Here is a 24,531-nt window from a genome sequence, read left to right on the forward strand (position 1 = left end):
TAACTTTAGGTTGTATAGTAGTGTAAGCTAAGAACTACCTTCACGACTTAAAAAAAACCCTAAATGAATAAGTATAAATTAGTATTTCATTAATATGTCTTTCTAATAAACAAGCAAAAATGTTAAAATATATAAAAACACTGAACCAGCAAATTATTTAAAGATAGGTCAAAAATAAAATTTCTCAAACATAAAGAAATGCTTTATTTTAAACTGAAATATAATTTGAATTAGTTTGATATAATGTAGAAGGATATAAATATAACTTTAGGTTGTATTAAAGCAGAAAAACTGCAGAAAAATACAAAAAAACTGGAGATAGAAGATGAAAAGTACAGTATATAAAGTTGTGCTGTAATACATGTATGTTTGTATTGCATTGCTGCATGTTTATGCATGCTGCATGCATGTTTTGTGCTCCTAATATTCCTCTTTTGTTTAAATCCTTGTGTTTAGCATGAGTAGGAACATAAAGCTGCACAATGCAGCTTCCCATCTGAGCTCACACACCAGTTGGTTGTAGCTTCCTTTGCTGCAAACAAGCTAACTGAGCCAATAACCACCTCCACGACTTCACAGTTACATTCTAGCTCCTCTATGTCCTTTACTGTTTTAAAACAGAGCTGAATAAACCTGCTGAACCGCATTGAACTCGTTGAATCAGGTGTATGGAGTCTAACGTGGAGGACTTACCGTGCAGTCACCTTAGCTAGCTGCTAACGGCTGTTTACTTTTAGTTTCACTTTCAGTTTCGGGGCTCGAGCTCGTCCCTCTGTCGTCTCTGTCGTCTCTGTCGTCTCCATCACAATAAAAATGAAGTTTTATAAAATATAAAAAATCAAACTTCTGATTAAAGTTAGTGTGATTAACTCTCTGTCTTCAGTTTGACAGTTTGTGAACTTTGTACTTCCTCTTTTAAACAGTTAGAGGATGTTTGGCTCTTCACAGTCTGACCGCTAGAGGGCGCCAGATATCTATGTCAGAATGCGCATGCACCTCTTCGATGACGTAACCTGTAAAGGAGTCTGTAAACAGTAAATGAGCTTTCTCTGTTTACCTGATTAACAAACACCTGATCCGTTTCATCAATCAATCAATTAATCAATCAAACAATCAATCAATCAAACAATCAATCAATCAAACAATCAGGTATCTATAGAGCACCTTTTATACAAATCAAATGTAATTCACAACACTAAACATCCACAAACAGCTGACTTAAACAATCCCCTAATGTGCAAATAACTGCAACAATATTCATGTCAAGTGCAACATCAGGAACTGTGAAAACTTTTCATATAATGTGCAATATCTTAATCAAAATACCTATTCTCCCTACCTGACTGTATTTATTTGACATTTGTTTTATATTATTACTATATTTATAATGTCTTTCATACATATTTTCTACCTGTTTTTATTTATTCATATTTATCACATATTTATCACACTTCTAATTTCATTGTACACCTGACAATGACAAATAAAGGCTATTCTATGGCTATGCTTTACGGTGATTGAAAAAATTATAATAATACAAAGATAATACAAATCTAATATATCATGACTAAACATAAAGCAGAAATTGATTTAAAAGTAGAGACTAAAGCACACTAAATTGCAATACAATGTATATAAATACACAAAAAGGGGAAGTATTTAAGAAATAAGTAAATAAAAGATAAGTTTAGACAATAAAAAAGGTAAAAATGAAAGACGAAGATAAATAAAAGCACCAAAATAGCGATAGAAAATGGTAATATGATAATAAAAATTGAAGAGATAAATAAAGTTACTAACCATAGACCTTTCTGGAGTCCCTGAGCTCCCTTGTCTCGTAGGTTCCTCTGGATCTCTGCTGCTGTGGATGTGCCAGACTCCAGCTGCTACAACTACTACTATCCATCTCCCCACTATCATCTCTCTCTCTCTCTTCATCTCCCTCTATCCCTCTCTCCAACACGGTCTCAGCAGATGTGTGTCTAACATGAGTCTGGTCCTGCTGGAGGTTTCTGCCTGTTAAAGGAAGTTTGACCTTACCACTGTAACTTCCCTTCACACACATGCAGGGAATCCAAGTTGCTCCTCCATGTAGGCACATACAGGGGGTTTTAAAGAAGGCAGAAGACCTTTTATTTGAAATGTTATCATGTAAGACAGAGACTAAAGGAAGGGTAATCAGTCATTGTCAAACAGAAGCTTAGAGAGCAGGACTCAGTGTGCCCAGGCAGGCAACACTATCATCTTCTATCTCTATTTCCAACTCCAACTCGGTCTCAGCAGATGTGTGTCTAACAATAGTCTGGTCCTGCTGGAGGTTTCTGCCTGTTAAAGGAAGTTTGTCCTTGCCACTGTAACTTGCTAAATGCTGCAAAGTGCTCTGCTCATGGTGGATTAAGATGAGATCAGACTGAGTCCTGTCTGTAAGATGGGACTGGATCTTATCCTGTCTTGATGTTGGGTCTCTGTTAATGATAGAGCATAGAGTACGGTCTAGACCGGCTCTGTTTGGAAAGAGTCTGAGGATAACTGTGATTTGGCAGGACCTTGTCTTCCCCTGTAACCTCTGCTTGGTATACAGACATAAACACACACACACCAAAATGTTTGATACTTAAACATTTATTCTCCCCTGATCCATACATATAAATACAGTGTCTATAATAAAGGTAAAATTTGGCCCAATAAGCAAGTCAAGCCTCAAAGAGCACTAATAAATCCACTGCGAACACTTCCGTTTACTGCAATACAGCTTTTACCTGAAGTTTGTGTTTAACTCTCCGTCACATTAAACACCTTTGTTCAAACGTGTGCAGGTGGAGCGATCGAGTTTATCAAAAGAGAAGTCTGTCACAGAAAATCTTTGATTAGAAGTGGAGGTGAAATCAGTCACAGCGTGTTGTAGCTCGATGAAATCATGTGATACTGCTGTGTAAGAAATACATCTTTAAAAAGGCACTGAGTGAGAACATGCTGAACACAAACACATGAAGTCTGCTTGTACATGTGGAGTGTTTGACGAACAGTTTGAGCCTTTTTTAAATGCATGAGGTCGGCAGCATGCTGTGCGTTGACATTGAATATAAAGAGGTTTCATTCTGACTTCTTTAAGGCCTTCTGTAAACTGGCTTTAATCTGATAACTTAAGATTTATGATGCTGTCAAAAATCTCATAAAAAGACCAAAACCAACAATGACTGCATCTGAAGCCTGATGCATCATCTTCCTCTGTGCAGGACTCTGTGGCGGGTTATTAAACTCATCAGGAGAGCATAAAGACATGATTTGAACGCTCATCTTCTTCATCAGGGGAACAGTATCGTGCATTAATTTCAAATTCAAAACGCAGAGTGGCAGAAGCTGAATGGAAAGTTAGTGTTTGTCCAGTAGAAGTAACTGATGCTGCATGGTCAGGGTTTCCAAATGGCTGCACAGGAGATGTTACACAAAGCGGTTAAAGGAGGCTGCATGAATACATAGCACACAACAGTTCCCCTAAAGTGCAGGCAAATATTTAGAGCTCCCCCTGGTGGTCGGCTGCAGTTCGGTGAGGTTAGGTGCGGTTACTTTATTCAAACCCGCAGGTAGATTTGTTTTGCAGCAAGATGATGACATCCAGATACAAAACAACATTACAGTATTTCTGAATTGCTAAAACACTAAACCCTAATGGCTGAACCAAATTCCTTAGCGGCTGAACCCATGCATTGAATCAGTCACTTCCAAGCGGCAACCTCCGGTCTAAAAATATGAGTCCAATGCGGAAGTGTTAAAAGCTGCAGTTCATCGAGGATCCGCTTGAGGCTGGCTCCGGAAGTACCGGAAGTCACATACACATGACTGGGAAAAAGACGATCTTTGCAGCATTAATAAACATGTTTACAGCCTGGTACAAAAGATGAGTGTAGTCTGAATAGCTCATTTCTCGATGTCCTCTCACTGTGAGGGGGGTGAATTTTTTTCTAATTCGGCAATTTCGAAGTTATTGAGATTACTAGTCTTCCAATGAGAGGCACAGCTGCCTGCAGGAACACTGCAGCTGTTGGCTAGGAGGCTCAAAGCCCGCCTCTTTACGTCACACTGGCTCGACAGAAGCAATATGGCTGCCGCTCCCAATTGGCTTCAAAACAGCTTTCAGAAACAGATGGGTGACGTCACGGATTGCATCACATCCTCACTCACTATAACACATGTTGCACTGTGATGCACGTGTGTTGCATAATGGTAAGCACAGGTAGCAAAAGTTGAACACATTTGAAGCACAGGTGTCACAGCTTAAACGCAACCACTCAAAACTGATCACACTAATGATGTGAGTAAACCAGTATAAGCCAGTTCAGAGAGCACTGGTTGTTGAAGGTTGTACAACGGACCGAAGTAATCTGAGAGGCAGAGGAAGAGTGTGTGTAAGGCGGAGTCCTGAGGAAATTCTACATTCAAATTCATTCTAGTTTTCTGTGGATTACAACCCTAGCTTTAACCACCTTTATCATTGTCAGCATTACAGCATCTTCCTATTGTTCTGATTTACTTATTTATTTTGGTTAGGTCTTTCATGTGTGTCTTGTTATCCATGTTTTGTCTCTGCCTTAAAATCAATAAAAAGAAAGTAAAGAAATAAGAATAAAAATTCTCAAACAAGCTCTCCGTCATAGTCACTTCTTTTCATGCTGAGGTGTTTTCTGAGAAGTTTAGTTTGAAATACTTATTTGATGTTAAAAAAGAGGGGATGTGACGTCATGATTGACATCTCTGTTGACCAATGAGGACTCCTGCAACTTCCTTTAACAGATTATCAGAGTAAGAGAAGGAAGGGTGTGAGAAAACGTGACAAACACTAACACAAGAGTGTTAACTTTCTGCCACCTGAGGGATCTTTAACGTCAATCCCAGGACTTCAAATTACCTGACTCCTGCTGTCATGCTCCAAATGTCACAAGTGCAACATGTAAGCACCCATTTTGGCTTCACTTCTTTCTTTTTTTGAGCTACTTTTTGGGGCTTTATTGGACAGGACATATGGGGAGTAGAGAGCTGGGGAAAGCATGCAGCGAATGATCGAGGCTGGGAGTTGAACTAGCGACCACTGCGACGACAACTCCAGCCTCTGTACATGGGGCGCACGCTTCAACCGCTATGCTAACAGCGCCTCCTTGCTGCACTTCTTACAACAGGAAGAGAGGCAGATTGCTGATTTTGGTCTTTGAGATTTGTTGACAAAAGGCAAACACCTAGATATCCCTGTAAGTAACCTCCTTAATGACTGCTTTCCTCATCATGTTTTTACAACACTGTCAGTTTGCTTTGTTTATCACACTTCTCATCTCTAAAACAGTGCTGTAGGAAACATCTGAAAAGCGTTCAGTGTGATTTCTTCAACAGGATCTCGTGTCTCTTGGCTTGATAAAGTGAGATACCTCATGTTTGATAGATCGTGTGATAGGTAAGATCAGCAGCATTTGACGATTAACAGTACAATCACGTTATAGTTGTAAGTGCACATCTGTTCATTTTGGTATTTAAGTGTTGAACCTGTGTAAAGCAGAGCAAATGATTCACAGTGTTTGTTCGGGCTTTTATGGCGCAGCAGATGGCGGTGGCTCATCACGGCGGGTCACCTCAGCGCAGGTCAGGTGAAGTGTCCATCAGCTGATGAAAAGCAAACGTCTGGTGCACCAAGCGAGCTGTCACAAACATTAGGAGTAATCTGTAGGACAGTTTGACCCGGAGTGAGAGTGTGTGTGTGTGTTTTAGATAACCCAGGTTCAGACGCTGGTGATATACTCCGCTCCGTTCGCAGAGGACTTGTCTTTGTCTCCCTCTGTGGGCACGCTGCGGTACTGACAGTCAGGAGCGACGTCCACGGCGGTGACTCTGGCCGGTTCGGGCAGGGCGGATGGTTGGCCCTGCTTCGACAACTTTCTGTCCCTTTTATCCAGCCAGCAAAACGACACCATGAGGAACACGGCGGAGGAGGCAACGACGGTACTGCAGGCGAAGAAGACGAAGAAGTAATGACCCGTCCTGTCGATCAGGACTCCTGCAGAAACAAGAGAAACCACAGATTACATCAGCATGGCAAGTTTGATCTTTATGGGTCATGCATCTCGGGGCTAAGTCTGTATTGTGAGAGGCTGCAAGGACACTTTTAGAAGCTCAAACATGAAGGAACCACTAATCACCTCGTGAAGATATCAACATGTGTAGAAAAGTCTGAACCTGTAGCAACATTTAGAGCATCTAGCTGTTTTGCTGTACTTTATAGAATTCTTAGATACCCGTACCAAGCAAAAACTCAATCTGTGCACCCTGTGAAGTGGAGATTGAAGGCAGTTTCATTGGTTTAGATTCTGCATTTAAGTTGCAGCTTCACATTTGTTTTGTCTGCGTTCATAAAAATGATGTCGAAGCATCTTTCAAGCAGTTCGGAGGGCTAGGACGGAAGTGGATGCTGAGCAGTACATCACAGTGTCATCAGCATAGAGCCGAATCTTTGCATTGGAGACCGTTTCGATTGACGCCATCTATATGAAGAAAAAACAGCAGTGGTCCCAACACTGACCCTTGTGGTACTCCTAAGGTCACTGTAAGAAAGCTAGGAGTGCAACCTCCTCAATCAATCAATCTTTATTTATATAGCATCAAATCAGGTCTAGACCGTACTCCATATTCTATTATTAACAAAGACCCAACATCAAGACCGGATCAGATCCAGTCCCATTTTACAGACAGGACTCAGTCTGATCTCATCTTAATCCACCATGAGCAGAGCACTTTGCAGCATTTAGCAAGTTACAGTGGCAAGGACAAACTTCCTTTAACAGGCAGAAACCTCCAGCAGGACCAGACTCATGTTAGACACACATCTGCTGAGACCGTGTTGGAGAGAGGGATAGAGGGAGATGAAGAGAGAGAGAGATGATAGTGGGGAGACGGATAGTAATAGTTGTAGCACAGCAGCGACTCAGAGGAACCTACGAGACAAGGGAGCTCAGGGACTCCAGAAAGGTCTAGCAAGGACAAACTTCCTTTAACAGGCAGAAACCTTGAGCAGAACCAGAGTCATGTTAGACAGATGTCTGCCTCAACCGAGTTGGGGTTGGAAAGAGGGATAGAAGATGAGTGTTGCCTGCCTGGGCACACTGAGTCCTGCTCTCTAAGCCTCTGTTTGACAATGACTGATTACCCTTCCTTTTGTCTCTGTCTTACACGATAACGTTTCAAATAAAAGGTCTTCTGCCTTCTTTGAAACCCCCTGTATGTGCCCACATGGAGGAGCAAGTCGGATTCCCTGCATGTGTCTGAAGGGATTCTGTTGTGACTTGCGTCTGTGGTTACATCACTGCCCGGCTACAGCAGCAGACGCATAAACAGGGGCAGCATACCAGAAACCTGAGACCGGGAGCTTCTGCCCTTTACACACTCCGCTGAGCGCCACTCATCCAGAGAGAGGCTCAGACTTAGAGCGCTGAAATGTACCGAAAAAAGAAGCATCAACAGAGTCCGGCCCGGATCAGGACTAATACTCACAGGACAGCGAGGTTACAAAGATATGATGAGAGCCGATGATGCAGCAGTTATATTAAACAGGGACTCCCTCACTGCACTCACTTAAGCTCATAATAACATAGAGTCTAACCATGTAGTGGATTATCCATTACCTCTCCCTCTATGCAGACATGTGTCTTTGTTGTAACACAAGCTGCAGCAGTTTATTTACAGCTACAGCCTCGTGGAGGAGGAGCCAAACCCAATACGCCTGCATGTGTGTTGTGCACAGAGCGGAGCAGAGGCGGCCTGAATGCACCAAAACCCAAACAAACCTCCATGCAGGGGCTGGTTTCACTTGTGCATTATGTGCATACCGTGGTTAAAAGTAGGACGTAAATGAAGGATCATCAACATTTAAACCAGAATTTAAAATCCTTCTTCTGACCTACAAAGCTCTTCATGATCAGACACCTTCGTATCCTGAAGAGCTCATAGTGTCCAATTACCCATCTAGAACACTATGCTCCCAACATCCAGGCCTTTGGAATCATCTACCAGTCAGGGTCCGGGAGGCAGACACCCTCTCTACTTTTAAGAGTAGGCTTCAAACTTTCCTTTTTAATAAAGCTTATAGTTAGAGCTGGATCAGGCTTGGACCAGGTCTTAGTTATGCTGCTATAGGCTTAGACTGACACCCTGGGATCCTGTCTTTCCCTCTCTCTCCTCTCTCTGCCTGTCTCTCACTTTAACTCTTCCTGTCCCATTAAAGTTACTAACCATAGACCTTTCTGGAGTCCCTGAGCTCCCTCGTCTCGTAGGTTCCTCTCTGCCAGACTCCAGCTGCTACAACTACTACTATCCGTCTCCCCACTATCATCTCTCTCTCTTCATCTTCCTCTATCCCTCTCTCCAACACGGTCTCGGCAGATGTGTGTCTAACATGAGTCTGGTCCTGCTGGAGGTTTCTGCCTGTTAAAGGAAGTTTGTCCTTGCCACAGTAACTTGCTAAATGCTGCAAAGGTCTCTGCTCATGGTGGATTAAGATGAGATCAGAATGAGTCCTGTCTCTAAGATGGGACTGGATCTGATCCTGTCTTGATGTTGGGTCTTTGCTATATAAATACAGATTGAAAATTAGCCAGAGGTCACATGTTTTTCTGATATCCTACAGGTCTAACTCTGATGTGACTGTGTCTCATCCCTGTGTACGTTACCTGCCAGTGGAGGCCCGATGAGCAGCGTGAAGCTCTCCATGATGGCGAGCAGGCCCAGAGCAGAGGGGAAGCGGTTCATCTCCACAATATCCATGAGCACAGTGAACATCAGGGAGCCCACCACGCTCATGGACAACCCGTAGATCACCACATACCCGAGCAGGACCATGAAGCCGGGCCCGATGCAGGGGATGCTGTTACTGATCCCGTTCACCAGGAGAGCCCAGGCGAACACGTAGATGTGTCGCCCTTTGAACCACGGCATGCTGAAGATGATGCCGAAGGGCGGCCGCACCGTGATGTTGACGATGCCCAGGATGGAGAGCAGCAGCGCGGCGCGGCCCTGCTCCATATTGTAAGCTGTAGCGTAGGGGACCAGGTAGATCAGCGGCACCACGAACCCCAGCATCATCCAGGTGATGCCGATGACGAACACACAGTAACGAGAGTTGTTGCAGAGCTGATCGAAGGCCATGTGTTTTTTGAGAGAAGCCACCACGTAGCTCCTTACTGTCCTCACCCACCCTGTTTTCTTCTTCTCGGGTTCCTCCTCAGGTGGAGGAGGTCCGTGGTTCATCAGAGGCTGGCCTCGACGTCTGGAGGGCTGCAGGGGCCTCATCACCGCTCCACATACGCAGCAATTCAGCAAGACGGCACCCAGAACCAGGAAACTGCCCCTCCAGCCCAGTTCGGTGTGGAGGTAGTTACCCAAGAAAGGCAGCGTGCACAGTCCCAGCGCCGTGCCCGTGGATGACATGGCGTTCGCAAACGCTCGACGACGCACAAAGTAGTGCCCGAGGATCGTCACGGCGGGCTGGAAGCTAAAGCAGAAACCAAGACCTGGAAGAGAGAGAAGATGCTCAACGTCTGAGTCATGATTACAACTTTTAATCTGATATAGGAGGATGGCACCAGCTGAGTTAATGCTAATATTTGTGCACAAGAGGAGAAACAACGACATGCACACACACTTAAACTTCCTAGGAGTGTGTGTTTGACAGAGATAAAGGGAAGTTTGATAGACTGTATTCAATAACTTCAAAAACAATCTAAATCTTCTGCACATTTTGGGAACCTCAGCTGTCATTTATGATCATTTTTATATCCTGTCTCATCATCCCTCATCATCTCTCTGTGCAGGTAGCGTCCTGACGTGTGTAACCACAGTGATCAGGTTACAGCTCGGACAATAAATCAGCTGGATCATGTTTGCTGACCTGTAATAACCCCGGCTGTGACGTAGAGCTGGCCGATGGACTGGGTAAACGAACTGGCCGCCATTCCAACCCCGCTCAGGACTCCGCCCAACATCACCGTCGCCCGGCAACCCAATCTCTCCACCAGCACGCTGCAAAAGGGACCTGTGGACCAAATGTAATGCTCTTAGTTTAATGCATACCGGAGCAGGAGCGGGTGAAAGCTTACACAGCAGAGGCGAGGTCGTCTTCTTAATCCTGGCGCAGGTTTTCACATAACTTGTGTTAAGCTGTAATCTGCACCGGCTGAATAAAAGCACATATTTGCTCTCACATGGTGCAGCATTAAAGTGTAGCTCTATTCTCTCTTCATCTCTTTGTAATATCACAGGTGCTAAACAAATCCTCCTCCACCTCATTCTGCTTTTATTGCTGCTCATAAATCCTCTGTGACTGAAGTAGAAGAAGTTTCACATTGTGTATCCTGCAGCCTGAGGACTAAATACAGTTGGCTATGTTGGTTAAAGGTCACCGACAGGGCTGGTAAAGCCAACACATGCCTCTGTTGGTAGGCAACAGAGCCGCATGGTGCTGATGGAGACAGAACCTCCACTCAGCTGAGCTTTGAACGGACTGTGTTCAAAGAGTCAGAGGATTTAAACTTTGTTTTATGCTCAGATTCCTGTCAGGGGACTTTTGTGGCCCTAATGTGAATTGACAAGAAGAGCAGAATTTGATGAATGCAATCAAAAGCCTGATCTGATACAAACCTTTTTTTTTTGTTTGTATTTGAAAGTTTTTGTTCACACATTCATGGTTTTCTCTTTTAACAAAGCCAAATGTTTGATTGTGTTTCTGTCGAACCTCATCAACAGGACCAGCGCTAAGATTTTTAGCTTAGAGTGACATCTTGATAACATCACATCGAGGGATTTGCACATGATTAAACAGTTAAATATTATTATTATATTATATTTTTAGTATTGTAACGCTCTACTACCTGGATGTAAACAAGCACAGGTGACAGATGTCGTCTCGTAGCGAGCCGTGGTTTGTCAGTATGTTGATCTAGTAAATGGCTCCTTCCTCTTTCCTTGTGTTTCAGTTGTTTTCCCTCCCTAGTGTGTTGTTGTGTTTGTTTTCTCTCCCCTGTTCTGTGTGTGTCTGTCAGGTGTGCCACTCCTCCTGCCAATCAACCTGCACACCTGAGATCCATCCACTAACCAATCCTGCAGTATATATACCTCGGCTCCACAACCAGTCTTCGCCAGAGTGTTCAGTTTCTTCACTTGGTGCTGGTCAACAGCCAAACTACCTGCCAATGGACTTTTGCTGGTTTTTTGTTTCCATCCATCCATCCATCCATCCATCCATCCATTTTCTTCCGCTTATCCGGGGTCGGGTCGCGGGGGTAGCAGTCCAAGCAAATTGACCCAGACATCCCTCTCCCCGGCGACACTTTCCAGCTCCTCCTGGGGAATCCCGAGGCATTCCCAGACCAGGCGGGAGATATAATCCCTCCACCGCGTTCTGGGTCTACCCCGGGGCCTTCTCCCAGTTGGACGTGCCCGGAACACCTCTAAAGGGAGGCGTCCGGGAGGCATCCTTATCAGATGCCCGAACCACCTCAGCTGACTCCGAGCTCCCTCCGGATGTCCGAGCTCCTAACCCTATCTCTAAGGCCGAGCCCAGACACCCTTCGCAGGAAACTCATTTCAGCCGCTTGTATCCGCGATCTTATCCTTTCGGTCATGACCCACAGCTCATGACCATAGGTTCCAACCCTCACCAATGGTCATGAGCTTTTTGTTTCCATCTCAAGTAATTCTCAGTCTCCCTTTTGCCTTCAGGATCACCACTCACCCAGGATTTTTCAACTGCTTGCCTCAACCTCTCCAGCTGCCAGATCATCTGTTCCTTCCCCAGCTTCAAACTCCATATCCAACCTCATTTTTAATAATAAATCTATTGAACTGCCATCAGTGTGTTTTTAGTCCTAGTCCAAGTATACAACCTGACATCTAGTAAATGGAGATAAAGTTGTATGTAGGCTGTGTCTGGTTAAACCGACATATAACCACTCCACCAGAGACATGAGGAACCAGCACAGGCATGAGGACGTTAACCTGCAAGGAGATGCTAGCTCTACTAGTGGTAGCCATGCTCAGCAAACCAATCTGTTATCATTTACCTGCAGACTCTGTGATCCTGTGTTTAGTGGTGTTAATTAATTGTGCTCAGTGTTGACTGTTTTCTTGGTGTTTTCTCAACTTAGGACTGATCCGTTGATCAGGATATGAATTTCAGTTTTAAAGACAAGGAAATAAGTCACTTCAGAACATCATGTCTTAAAGGTGACATATCATGCAAAATTGACTTTTTAATGGTTCTCTACCTGAAATATGTGTCCCTGTCTACAAACCCCCCGAGAATGAAAAAAATCCATTCTGCCCCTGTTCTGATTTCTCCACCTTTCTGTAAATGTGTGTGAAACCAGCCGTTTTAGACTTCCGTGTTTTTGTTACGTAACAACAATATCCGGTCTGTAACAGGAAGTCAGAGCTCGGAGCTTGTTCAGCCCATAGACTGTATAAAATACAACTCAACCCCTCCTCCGTTTTTCATTACCTGCACACATGTGTGCTAACAAGGAGCTTAGGAGGGAGGCATGCTAGTTGTAGGCTGTCTTAATAAACACGAAGGTCGGTTTTACTCCCCACGTCTGCAGATTTGAAGATCTAGTGGATGATTTTTATTTACCATGGATAAGTGCTAGCGCTAGTTAGCATAGCTACATAGCTACAAGTCGTAGCTGTGTACCAAGACACACGTCGACATACTGATGAATAAAACAACAAGAAACACTAAATCTGTGACCAATCCTTCAGAAAAGGTCCTGCTGCCTTTCTGGCAGAGGTCGGGTTTACTCCCCACGTCTGCAGATTTCAAGATCTTCAGGCATGCCAAAATCTGATTTCAAAGTGTTTTTTTGAGCATAAACTTTAAAGACATGTTTTGGGGACCTCTTAGAGCAATATATATTGATGAAAAAAGTGTGATATGTCACCTTTAACATTTTAGGTTCACAAGCAAAACTTTTAAATTAGAGGGGAAAAAAGATAAATAAAGTTAAAACTCTTTGATTTGCAAGCCAAAGTTTTTGCATTCTGTTTTTGTTTTTTTGTAAACAAAAATCAATTAACTTTCAATGAAACATCTTGTTACAGTTTTCAAAGTTCTGCACATCATGTAACGCATCTCTGAGTATCTAGAAAAACACTTTATGAGTCTTATAAAGGACTATTAATATTATTTAATGTCTTTCTATTTGATTATAGTGCATAAATCTCACTCTTTAACCCATCTGTTAACGATAGGATAAAGACATGACAGTTCCTCCCATGTTGAGTTTTAAAGACAGATTCAAACATTTTATCCACACAGAGCTGTATTAACTTGCTTGAGGTCGTGTCTGCCTCTTAATTCAAATTCTGGATTTCAATTTCAGTTTGAGTTCCACAGAAATCCCTCACATCACGTCTCTGCCCTCTGGACACTTTCTGAAGAGCGGCTCAAACTTGCGTGCAGTTTAATGAAGATAATCCCAGATTCTCGTCCCTTTTCTGTCAGATCAGGAACTTTCCAGGATCAAAGCATTCCTTTTCTTCAAAATCCATGAGAACCGTGTGTGATTATCACCCCCCCTCTTTCTGAAAAGACCAAAACAAACTATGAGTCCCTGAAAATGAGAAACTCTAGAAACATCTTATTTGAGTTTAAAAAAGGTTCAATAATTTAAAAAAAAAGCCAAAAGCAAATCTATGAACGACTTTTGGTGTCTAAAGGAGCATTACTGTATGTGCAATTAAGTGGAAATAAAGCATGTGATCATTGTTTAAGAGTCTGTGTGGTCTTATCATGGTGTTTATTGACAGTAACTAAAATATTGATAACTTTTAAATTCAGTTTAAATATTTTCAAAATTGTTTTAATCGCCCAATTAAAGTTTTATCTTTATATTTTGGGGGTTAATTTAACTCATAAATGTGGCTATATTTAATTTGAATTATTTCATCATATTTTTAATTTTTTTAAATTATAATATTTAATTGTTTTCTATTTTATCTTTATATTTTTACTCCATTGATTCAAGTCAAATTTGTTAGTTACACAGCTCCTTATTCAAATTTACTTTTCTTCTTATTTTGGGGAATTAAGCTGTGCACTTAATTCCAAATAAATTAAATACTAGGCCTATATTTCTATGGCATTGATGTTTGTAATTAATAGCAAAATAAAATAAAAAATCCTGAAAATTTCAAAATAAAAAATTTAATTGAGAAAAATAAAAAATATTTCATGTATTATTAATTTTTCAAATCCAGCCTTGTATCCTATAAAAATGTGTTGATGAATTTTTTTTCTATATTAAAAACGTTTCAATCTAAAAGTTGCATTTTAAGTTTATCTTTGGCGACCCCTGTGGTGATCAGAGGCAACTGCAGGCATGTTCTGGATCTCAATAATTAAAATCCAAACAGCTACCTCACTACATATCATCATTTTTTAAACTAATGTTGCAAAAAGATAGAGACTAAGCAGATAAGTATTCACCATAAAAATCAAAGGATTGGATATTTAAACTTTAGGATAAATCTGGAGGTCTTTTTTTTAAGATGATTTAGGTGTAAGTTTAACAAAAGCTGGTTGTGGCACAAACAGAATGAATGATGAGGATTTAAAGGTCTAACTCAGGTTAATATGTTAATTATATAAAACCGACGAGGGTAAAAAAAAAACTAAAGTCCCAGTAAAGAGGGTTTAATGAGGGGAACTTTACAGCACTGGGATCTCCCCGGCCGGTACTAATTGTTCAGTTTTTGTTTGTTCTCATGTGTGCTGGATTACTGAGCACCTCCCACAGACCGACACTCCCATACTTTAATGTTCATGGACAGAAACTTCTCTCTCTCATTTTCTTTTAATAACATTTTAATGATAAACTATTACAGTATTATTCTATTTGACAGATGTTGCAGATAAAGAAGTGGGAGTGCACAGAGTTCAGAAACCGGTCTGATGACGTGAGATTTCACAGAACATTGAGTCACTGTTTGATGCATCAAGTAAGTGAAGTTTCAGGGTGTAGCAGTTTGAATGTTTAGATTAAATGATTAAGTAATGTCTTGTATTGTTTGCATTTATCCTTGGTCTGCTTTACCAGTTAACTTCTTTGGGAGTAACCCTGTGTGGCGCATAAATTCTCCTGGTTTGAGAAAAGAGCCAGGCCAACGACATTCCTCACAGTACACAAAAAGTACTTCATCAAACAAGCAAACAAACGGGTTATATTGATGACTTTCTGGCTCATGCATTCACATTCATGTTAATCCTCCACACTGATCCCACACAGCCGACACCACTTCCCTGTTTGGTGCACATTACACAACATGTGAATGAGGAAGGAAGCTGGCTTTACTGACTGAGTGGGGAGATAACTCCTCTGTGGACCACCATGAGGTCGTGTTATGAGTAGAAGTTCAACAGACTCTATCTTTATCTTTGTGTCTGTAAAACATAACAGATGCATCCTTTTAAGTTAGAGTTTAATTCTGATTTTTATGAAGTTAAACATTTTTTATTTCATTCTTTTACTGATTTCATATCAAAATGAGGAACCTGTATTGGGGTCTGGTTTTTCAGCTTGGGAAATAGTCTGGTTTTCGGTTTGTAGTCTGAGTAGTATTCAGGTATCAACAGGCTTTGGTGTATAAAGAAAGCAGCCTATGGAGAGCAAAAGCAGGAGGAACACACACCCCCTGGTTGCATAGTAAACTGACGATGATTCATGTCTCTCTATTAAACAGAAATCTGACGTCAGAGCAGCTAACAACCTGTTCCACATCTGGATTTTAAACTTGAGGGATGAATCTGCCAGACGCTGTGTTGAATAAAAAAAATCAGCGGTTAGATTTCCAGACGTCCCACAATGCATCATACATGATTCATCTGACTGACACTCCATTCAACAAAACCACACAAAGATTTTAAAGTTGTTTTCTTCTTCTCTTGAGGACAGACCTGACAAAGCCTTTACATGTCTTTATCAGGATGATGTTATTTCAGCTAACTTAAGTGAGTCACATGTATCAAGGTGTCTTTTTGGGGTTATACCACTGAAGTAAGGCTGATTTATACTTCTGCGTTGAATCGACGGCGTACCCTACGCCGGGGGTCCGCGTAGCTCCCGTACCTACGCCAAGGCCTACGCACGTAGCTGACGTGCACCTCCTCCAAAATGTAACTCTCCGTAGAGCCGACGTGGACCCCAAGCTCTGTGATTGGACGCTCGGCGGCTTTGTCTTTCCCGCATTTACAACACTTCCGGGATCCCGGACATCGGCCGCACATCGGCCGTGTATTTCATCTCCTCCTCTCTATTCTTCATGTAATCATGTCTGTATGATAAACAGCAACATGTATCAGCTGTAGATTAACATAACACGCTCTGAAACTCTGTGGAAAAGTAAACAGAGATCGTAGCGGGACCGGAAGCAGGCGACCGGCTATCAGAGAGACCGCACTGCCCTCAGGCATTTCGGCGGAGAATTGCTGCGCGACACGAACACACCGACGCACAAGTATGTGGGGCTCATGTCTGCGTCAGCCCCTGCTGCGTAGGGGAGACGCAGAAGTATAAATCAGCCTTTAGACAGAGTGAAGCCTCTGTTTAACATACTGTCTACTGTTGAACCTCGACCTACTTGAAACAGATGAACCAGCAACACTCCAGTAGATGTAATGGACCTAAAATGATAGCTGCAGATGCAAATGTCACACAAAAAAAGAGAGTCCAGGTTGAAAGTCTTGAAATGCTAACACTGGAATTACTGAAAAGTTGGCATCTGTTCCCAGACGGATATACTCAGGGAACGGTTAGTGCCACTAAAACAAAATAATAGATCTTCATTCTAGAATGCTGATTTTTTTTCCCTCTGAATTCTGAGATCAAAGACTTTGAATTTAGTCTTTGATCTCAACATTTCATCAGTTTTCTCAAAGTTCTATACGTCAGAATTCCATGTTCTAACTTGGAATTCTGAGAAAGAAAATCTGAATAAGGAAAAAAAAAGAATGACAGACCTCAAAATAAAAATAAAAAAATTCAGCTCTCAGGCTCTTATCTTGTTCTGACACATCGCACTGTCAGACGATGACCAAGCAGCAATCTCTGGTCCCAAAATATGAAGCCCATGCAGAAGTGTTATAAACTGCAATACATGGAGAATCCACTAGGGGCTGACTGCAGAAACGTCGGAAACCAAAAAAAGACGATCTTTGCAGCAGAAATAAACATGTATACAGCCTGGTTCAAAAACAGCTTCGGTCTATGTAGCTAATTGCTCTATCGGGACCAAGCGGCAACCTCTGGTCTAAAAATATGAGTCCAATGCAGAAGTGCTAAAAACTGCAGTTCATTGAGGACCCCCTTGAGGCTGGCTCTGGAAGTACCGGAAACCACATACACACCAATTCAAAGAGCCGATCTTTACAGCAGAAATAAACATGTTTACAGTCTGGTTCAAAAGACGAGTGTAGTCTGGATAGATCATTTCTGGATCGGCACACACTGTACGGGGGTGAATTTTCTTCATAACGCAGCAATTTCAAAGATATTCAGATTATGAGTCTTCCAATGAGAGGAACAGCTGACTTGATCGGCAGGCGGGAACACTGTAGCTGTTGGCTAGGAGGCTCAAAGCCCGCCTCTTCACATCACAATCGCTCGACAGCAGCAACCTCTGGACTCAAAATATGAAGCCCATGCAGAAGTGTTATAAACTTGAATTCCAAGAACATCCGCTTGAGGTTGGCTGCAGAAACACCAGAGACCACATACACACCCATTCAAAAAAGACGATATTTGCAGCATCAATAAACATGTTTACAGCCTGGTTAAAAAAACGCCTTGGGTCTACGTCGCTAATTTCTATATCTGCACACACTGCACCGGGGGGAATTTTTTTCTAACGCGACGGTTCAGAAGATATTGGGTTGAAGAGTTCTTACCAAATTAAGGACATGACTGACTTGACTGACAGGCAGGAGCACATAGCTGTGTGTTAGGAGGCTCAAACCCCGCCTCTTTACCTCACACTAAGCTTGGTTGAGTTCAGCATTTCCAATATGGCTGCCACCGATGATTGGCTTCAAAACAGCACTCAGGAACAGATGGGTGACGTCATGGATACCACCTCCATTATTTATACAGTCTGTGGTTCTAAGAAAGAAATTCCTGAATAAGGAAGAAAAAAGTCAGACCTCAAAATAAAAATACAAATTCAGCTCTCAGGCTCTAATCTTGTTCTGTCACATCGCACTGTCAGACGATGATAGACGATAGATTCAGAGTTTTGGGGGTAAACAAGCAGCAACCTCCGGTCTCAAAATATGAAGCCCATGCAGAAGTGTTATAAACTTCAATTCCAAGAGCATCCGCTTGAGGCTGGCTGCAGAAACACCAGAAACCACATACACACCCATTCAAAGAAGATGATCTTTGCAGCATTAATAAACATGTTTACAGTCTGGTTCAAAAAACTGCTTGGGTGTACGTAGCTAATTTATCTATCGGCACACACTGACGGTTCAGAAGATATTAAGATTACAAGTTTTTGCCCAAATAAGGACATGACTGACTTGACTGACAGGTGGTGAGAACACATAGCTGTTGGCTAGGAGGCTCAAACTCCGCCTCTTTACCTCACACTAAGCTTGGTTGAGTTCAGCATTTCCAATATGGCTGCCGCCGACGATTGGCTTCAAAACAGAACTCAGGAACAGATGTGTGACGTCATGGATACAAATTGTTGGTATGAAGTTAGGAATGTCATCGGGCGTGGCTTCCTTCTGATTGACAAGGTGCGATGACGGCGAAGAGTCAATAAGGGAAGGGGCGAAGTAATGTGTATCCACCCTTTTATCCAAACACTCCTGGCTCTAAAAACAAAGGCTTCAAAGCAAAAGTACACTAATAAATCTGTCCACTTCCTCACTTCTTATATTACAGTACCGGGACGTAGTGTCACAATAACTCTTCTGGAGAATTATCATACATTTCATAACCATGACTTCTTGGTTTGGAGCATACTTAGGTTCCTCTGTGTTGTGAGTACAAGCAGACTACAGGTTCTCACGGATGTATGTTCCCTTTCTCAACACCAGCGCAGCAAGACAGTTGAAAACACCAAAAATTCTCTCTCTCAGGTTTCAGATTTTTCCTGAACACAGCAGCAGGTAGGAACTTAAGTTACATGAGACTCATGGCAGCTGATATGCTTCACCTTTAAGAATAATCATATTGCTGTAAGTGATAATTAATGAACAATAACCGGGGATGTGATGCTGAAAGTGGCTAAAGCCCAAATGATGCTGAGGAGTTAGTCCAAACAAAGAACAGTGATGTGCTTCAGGATCAGGTTTAACAGGTTATTTGGTTTAGGTTATGCATTAACTAAAAGAAGAACATAAACGTGGTCTTGTGTGCTGACTCTACCTCCTGCATGGAGCACTGACGTCATGATGGAGGGCACCCAGGAGGTCTCACTGTTGCTGGCGTGGAACTCGTTCTGCAGGTCGGTGTAAAAGATCCCCACACAGGACGGGAACGCCAGCGTCAGAGCCAGGACCATGATGGTGGCAACCAGCACCACCCATCCCCATCCGCCGTCCGGAGCTGTGATCACTCCCGGTCCAGCCATGGAGCGTGTGTGTTCACCTGCGTGCCCCCGCTCCTCGGACTCACAGTCGTTCGCTTCCTGAACTTTGTCGTGCTCCATCCCGTTGGCCTGCTCCAGGACTCTGGAGGCCTCGGAGTCGAGGCAGGGTTCACTCGTCCCTCTGATTCCATTTCTGTGAGTCATTTTCTGCTGCACAGTTCAGGCAAGGCTCCTGTGTTTGATCTGCAGGTTGTGTTGGCACTCCTGCCGTCCATGTCACTGTGGCTGCAGCGACCTAGAGGACAGAGAGCAGACCATCAGAGGGGTTCAAATGTTGTACATCAGGCTTTAGAATCATTCAACTGACCCACCACTTTGGCTTGACATAAATGCATTTATAACTATTAGAATATCATGATATATCTGCAGACATTCATGCTCACTCCATATTTCTTTTAGCATCTCTCAGCTTCAGCTCTACTCTGTGTTTCTGTGTACTGGATGGGAAGATGGCATCTCAGATATAGAGGTACTCTGCAGGGAGCTCTGCTTGTTGGTTTATCTTCAGTTACAGTATAGTTCATTTGTAATACAGTTAGTTTTGTACATAATTAGCTTTAGTTTCAAAGCACAACATGGACTTGCTCCTCTCTATATTTCTGAGTTTTATCCCTGTATGACCCAGGACCAGTCTGAGATCCTCTGACAGTCTGCTACCTGTTCCAAGGTCCTGACTGAAAACCAAAGGGGACAGGGCTTTTTCAATCAGAGCTCCTACACTTTGAAACAGACTTACAGAGTCAGTCCTTAGTTTTGTTTCATTACTAAACACACATTTTTACAGGAAAGCTTTTATTCTGTGATTTTATTTCATTTAAACTTTGATTTTAAGGTTCTGTTTTATAAGTTTGTATGCTTTTAAGTGTTTTATTGCTTGATTTTACTTTGTATTTATACTTGTTTTATAGCACACTGAGAAGCACTTTGTTACCTGTACTGAAAAGTGCTTTATAAGATTATCTATTTATTTATTGTATTGCTTTATCTGTCATAACCAAACAGTAATCTCATCATGTCAACCTGTCACTACTGAAACTTTTTTAATGCTGCCTGTAATTACCACTTTTTAATTCACTTGTAACACTTTGTATATATCTTAAATTTGTATCCTCTTTATTTATCTGTTTATATTTTTACTTATTAAATGTATTCTTGATTGAACTTATGTCTGGGCCGCTGCAACAACCAAATTTCCCCCCTGGATCAATAAAGTAATATTTTATCTTATCTTATAAATAAAGTATTATCAGTTTGGGTTATTTATGTAGCGTTAGTTTTTGCTTATTATAATTTTTTTTTTAACATTTATTTTTCTTACTTCTTTAGTTATTTATTTATTTCTGGTATTTATCTGATATTTTTCACTTTAATTGATTTTTAATTTTGCTTTCTACCCTCACTTAATTTATTTTTTTACTGTATTTGTTTTATTCTATTTTCTTTTTTATTAAAGTTATATTTTTGGCCTTTTTGCCTTTATTTTATAGGACAGCTGAAGAGGGACAGGAAATGTGAGGAGTAAAGCGTGGGGGAAGACACGCAGGAAATGGTCAACCGGCCAGGAATCAAACCGGCGACCCCTGCTACGAGGACTGTAGCCTCTGTACGTGGGGCACTTAGACCGCTAGGCCACCAGCGCCCTATTTTATTCTATTTCAAGTATTTTTTATGATCATATCTTTTATTTTTTTGTACCCATTTCTTTTGTTTTCTGTCTCTCTGTTCTTCTGTGAAGCACTTTGGGCTGCAAGCTTGTGTGCATGAAAGCTGCTTTATAAATAAAGTTGAGTTGAGTTATTTGTGTGCAGTTTTATTTATATTTTTAGGTTTGCAGCACTCAAGTCCAGGATTCAGACTCAAGTGCAAGCTGAGCCCTAAGTTCATGACTCGTGACTCAACTTGGACTCGAGCTCTGATGACTTGACCTCAGATCAAGAGTTGAGCATCGACTGCAGCAGGACTCAGGAGATGGAGAAGAGGACTCAAATGCACTTAGTCATTGATTCAGTTTCAAACAAAGGCTTACACGTCTGTTCACCTGCATGCACGTTCTTAAAGGTATTGCCGGCATGCTTAAAGACCTACGGTGAAACGTGCATCTTGTTAAATATTTAGCAGTAATTTAAAGTAGATCACAAAAGAAGTGCAATAAGTTAAGAAATAAAAGGTTATACTTGAGTAAGAGATGCATTAGATCCCCCTAAGGAGTTTTAAAAGGAGCCTTTGAGCTATATCAGAGGTTTGGAGCCTGTTCGCTCTGAGTGTGTCTCCATGCTGACCCTGAGAGAAACAGCAGCTGGTCAGCAAACCTCGGGATATCCACAAGACTGTATTGATAGAGTTGATCAATAGTGAACAAGAGAATGTAATCCATCTCTTTAAAAACAAGCATTACTATAAAGTCAGTAGCTAATGCATGATTTTGCACAAGCTGCACACAATCAGCTAACATCCATAACACTCTGAGTTACAGTAATCCAAACAACATGCATCCTAAAGTGAAAGAAATGACCTAATCTTGGCTCTGCTCCTAGGCTGGCAGATAACAGACTTTGTTATGTGACCAACATGTTTAGAGAGACTTCACTCAGAGTCAAGAAGCACCATGAGATTTACTCCAGTGTGTGCAGAATGAAACCCCCTGAGGGTCCTGCAGCAGCAGCAGCAGCAGCAGCCGCTCATTTCCTGAAGGAGCCCGAGGGCTGACCGGGCCTCTCAGCTCTGCAAATCACAAAACTACTGTAGATGAGTGAAAGTCAGCAGGTTAGGCTGAGAGGGGGTTAACAAAGGAGAGGTCTGATGGCTTTACTGACAAATACTATGAGCCTGTGTGGGTGGAAATTAATCTTGCCAGCATGAGACCAACATGCACTTGTGAAAATCCTGGAATAAAAAGCCCTCTGTGCAAAAATGCCCAAAAGGATTTTGCCACCAGAGGCTCAGAGTAACATTTCCAGATGTAGCAACTGCTGAGGGAAAGAAACACTTAGAGATTGAGCTCCTGGAAATACAAATACTTTAGGAGAGTTTTCACAAGAGCCAAACTCATGATGCAAATTCCAACCTTTAACACTGAAACATGGACAGACAAGGATGGACAAAGACGGACACTTTACTCTGCAAAGGTTGCAAATGTTTGAGAACTCATTCAGGAAATGAATGTATTTAAGCCCTTCAAAAATGGAGTTTACAAGAACAAACTTGCAACTTTAGGATGGTTATAAACTGGATTGTTCACTAAGACCAGTAACTTCCTGAGTCTGGACTGGTTGCAAACAAAAATCCCCTTCACACAACGATCGACTGTACTAAACAACAACGATCTGACTTGTTATCAATCATTTCACCCAACTTTTAGGACATTTTCTCGATAGCAAAACTTTAATTTAAAGAAAGAAAGTCTTTTGTGGAGCAGAGAGAATATTTCTTCACCTTTAAGCAGTCTGGAAAAACTTTCAGTACAATGTTAAATGCTGTTTAACCTGAACTAAACCAGGTGCTCAGGCTCAAATGAGATTGCAACACAGGAGTGATAAGAAATCATGCAAAAGAGCCCAGACACAATGTACACAAAGGCAGCGCATACAGGGAAATGTGGAGCTTTATTTGGAGCACTATTCGTCGTATGCATGACGGATCAGCAAGGGGGGGGACAGGCCTCTCATATCTCTGCAATCTGACCCACTATCCAGCCGTGACATCCTGTTTTCCTCTCCTACCTCCTGCACACTCTCCTGCAGCTGCCATGTGACTTCTTTTACATAAAGAAAAATCCATACCTGTTCCCTTAAAGCAGGTGAAGGTGGTTTGATCAACTGTACAGGGCTTCATTGAGAAATAAAAGTCATGCTGCTGAGCTCCTTTGGGACAGCCCATGGAGGGATGAGAGTCAGATGCTGGGATTTGACTAATTGCATCAAAGCACATTAACTTCATCATGTTTGTTTACTCTTTCTAGATTTGGAGCTGTCCTGTAGTCTTTTTGCAAGCCTCACCCACGTGGCAGGTCCTATTTATTCCAGCTTGTTTTTGTCTTAAAGCCCCAAAACATGCATTTTTACTCCCACAGCGTCACACCCCTTTTTGCTTACACTACGTTTAACAGTGCTGCTGCAGATTCACAAAAGGCTTCATCATTATCACACTGCTTGTTTACATTGTTGTTATTTCCCCCTGATGTATAAACAAACACAGGCTGCTGACCATCACTTTCCCACCAATGAGGAAGCGATACAAGCAGAAAATGTCTTATAAATATTTAACATGATGTATATTCTGATTCAGCATAAAAAGATCACCTCTCTTTAAGGTTCCTAAATGTCGTCCAGACCTCGTCCACCCGACGCAGATCAGGCGGGGTCTCTCCTTGGTCGCAGCCGAGCAGCAGCAGCTGCAGTCCGGGGAGATCTGCTCTGCTGCTCGTCAGGGAGCTCCAGCAGCGTCCGCGCTCGCTCCCGCGGGGGGAGGAGACTGACATGGCCGCCTGTGAGGGTCTGGATTCGGGCTGTGCGGACCGAGCAGGCCCCAGTCCAACCGAGTCCAGCCGAGCAGAGCTTCGGTGCCACTCACAGGCGGGACAGAGGTGCTGGAGAAGGCCCGGGACACAATGGGAGAGGACACAGTGTTCTGAGAGGGGCTGCTCTATCAAAGGACATGTTTATACTCTCAGTGATACAAACAGAGCTGCAACAAACACAGAGAGGAGTACTTTTACTCAAGTACTACCCATTAAAGTAACTATGTATATTCTTCATGCTTTTATACATTACTTAAATATTACTGCACATATTGATCAATATATATTCAAATAAAACTTACAAATATTACAGATGCCACATTTAAGAGCATCTC

The 24,531-nt window shown here is 42.3% G+C and overlaps 2 protein-coding genes across 2 annotated transcripts in view; both read right to left on the bottom strand.

The window, feature by feature from the left end:
• tap2t (transporter associated with antigen processing, subunit type t, teleost specific) overlaps nt 1–967 on the bottom strand; it is a 12,657-nt gene extending 11,690 nt beyond the window's left edge. The window contains exon 1 of the mRNA XM_034707470.1: nt 694–967. The gene's annotated coding sequence lies outside the window, so the exon portion shown is untranslated. The remainder of the gene's footprint in view (nt 1–693) is intronic.
• Nucleotides 968–2,604: 1,637 nt separating this feature from the next.
• On the bottom strand, nt 2,605–24,283 carry slc16a5a (solute carrier family 16 member 5a). The gene is made up of 5 exons (XM_034708831.1): nt 23,979–24,283; nt 19,458–19,915; nt 9,923–10,066; nt 8,706–9,545; nt 2,605–6,040 (listed from the first exon to the last, which is right to left on the bottom strand). The coding sequence occupies exons 2-5, from the start codon at nt 19,822–19,824 to the stop codon at nt 5,766–5,768; spliced, it is 1,626 nt and encodes a 541-aa protein (XP_034564722.1). The 5' UTR covers nt 19,825–19,915; nt 23,979–24,283; the 3' UTR covers nt 2,605–5,765.
• Nucleotides 24,284–24,531: the final 248 nt, after the last annotated feature.

Source organism: Notolabrus celidotus, chromosome 18 (assembly GCF_009762535.1).
Source record: "Notolabrus celidotus isolate fNotCel1 chromosome 18, fNotCel1.pri, whole genome shotgun sequence".
Classification (NCBI taxonomy): Eukaryota; Metazoa; Chordata; class Actinopteri; order Labriformes; family Labridae; genus Notolabrus; species Notolabrus celidotus.

What these genes read in the sequence shown, in the direction of transcription:
- slc16a5a (XM_034708831.1), bottom strand. Translation starts at nt 19,824, where the DNA reads ATGACTCACAGAAATGGAATCAGAGGGACGAGTGAACCCTGCCTCGAC. An exon ending in GTCAGTGCTCCATGCAGGAG is followed by an intron (nt 10,067 to 19,457) that starts GTAGAGTCAGCA and finishes TTTGGTCCACAG; the next exon opens with GTCCCTTTTGCAGCGTGCTG. An exon ending in CATCGGGCCTCCACTGGCAG is followed by an intron (nt 6,041 to 8,705) that starts GTAACGTACACA and finishes TTGTTTCTGCAG; the next exon opens with GAGTCCTGATCGACAGGACG.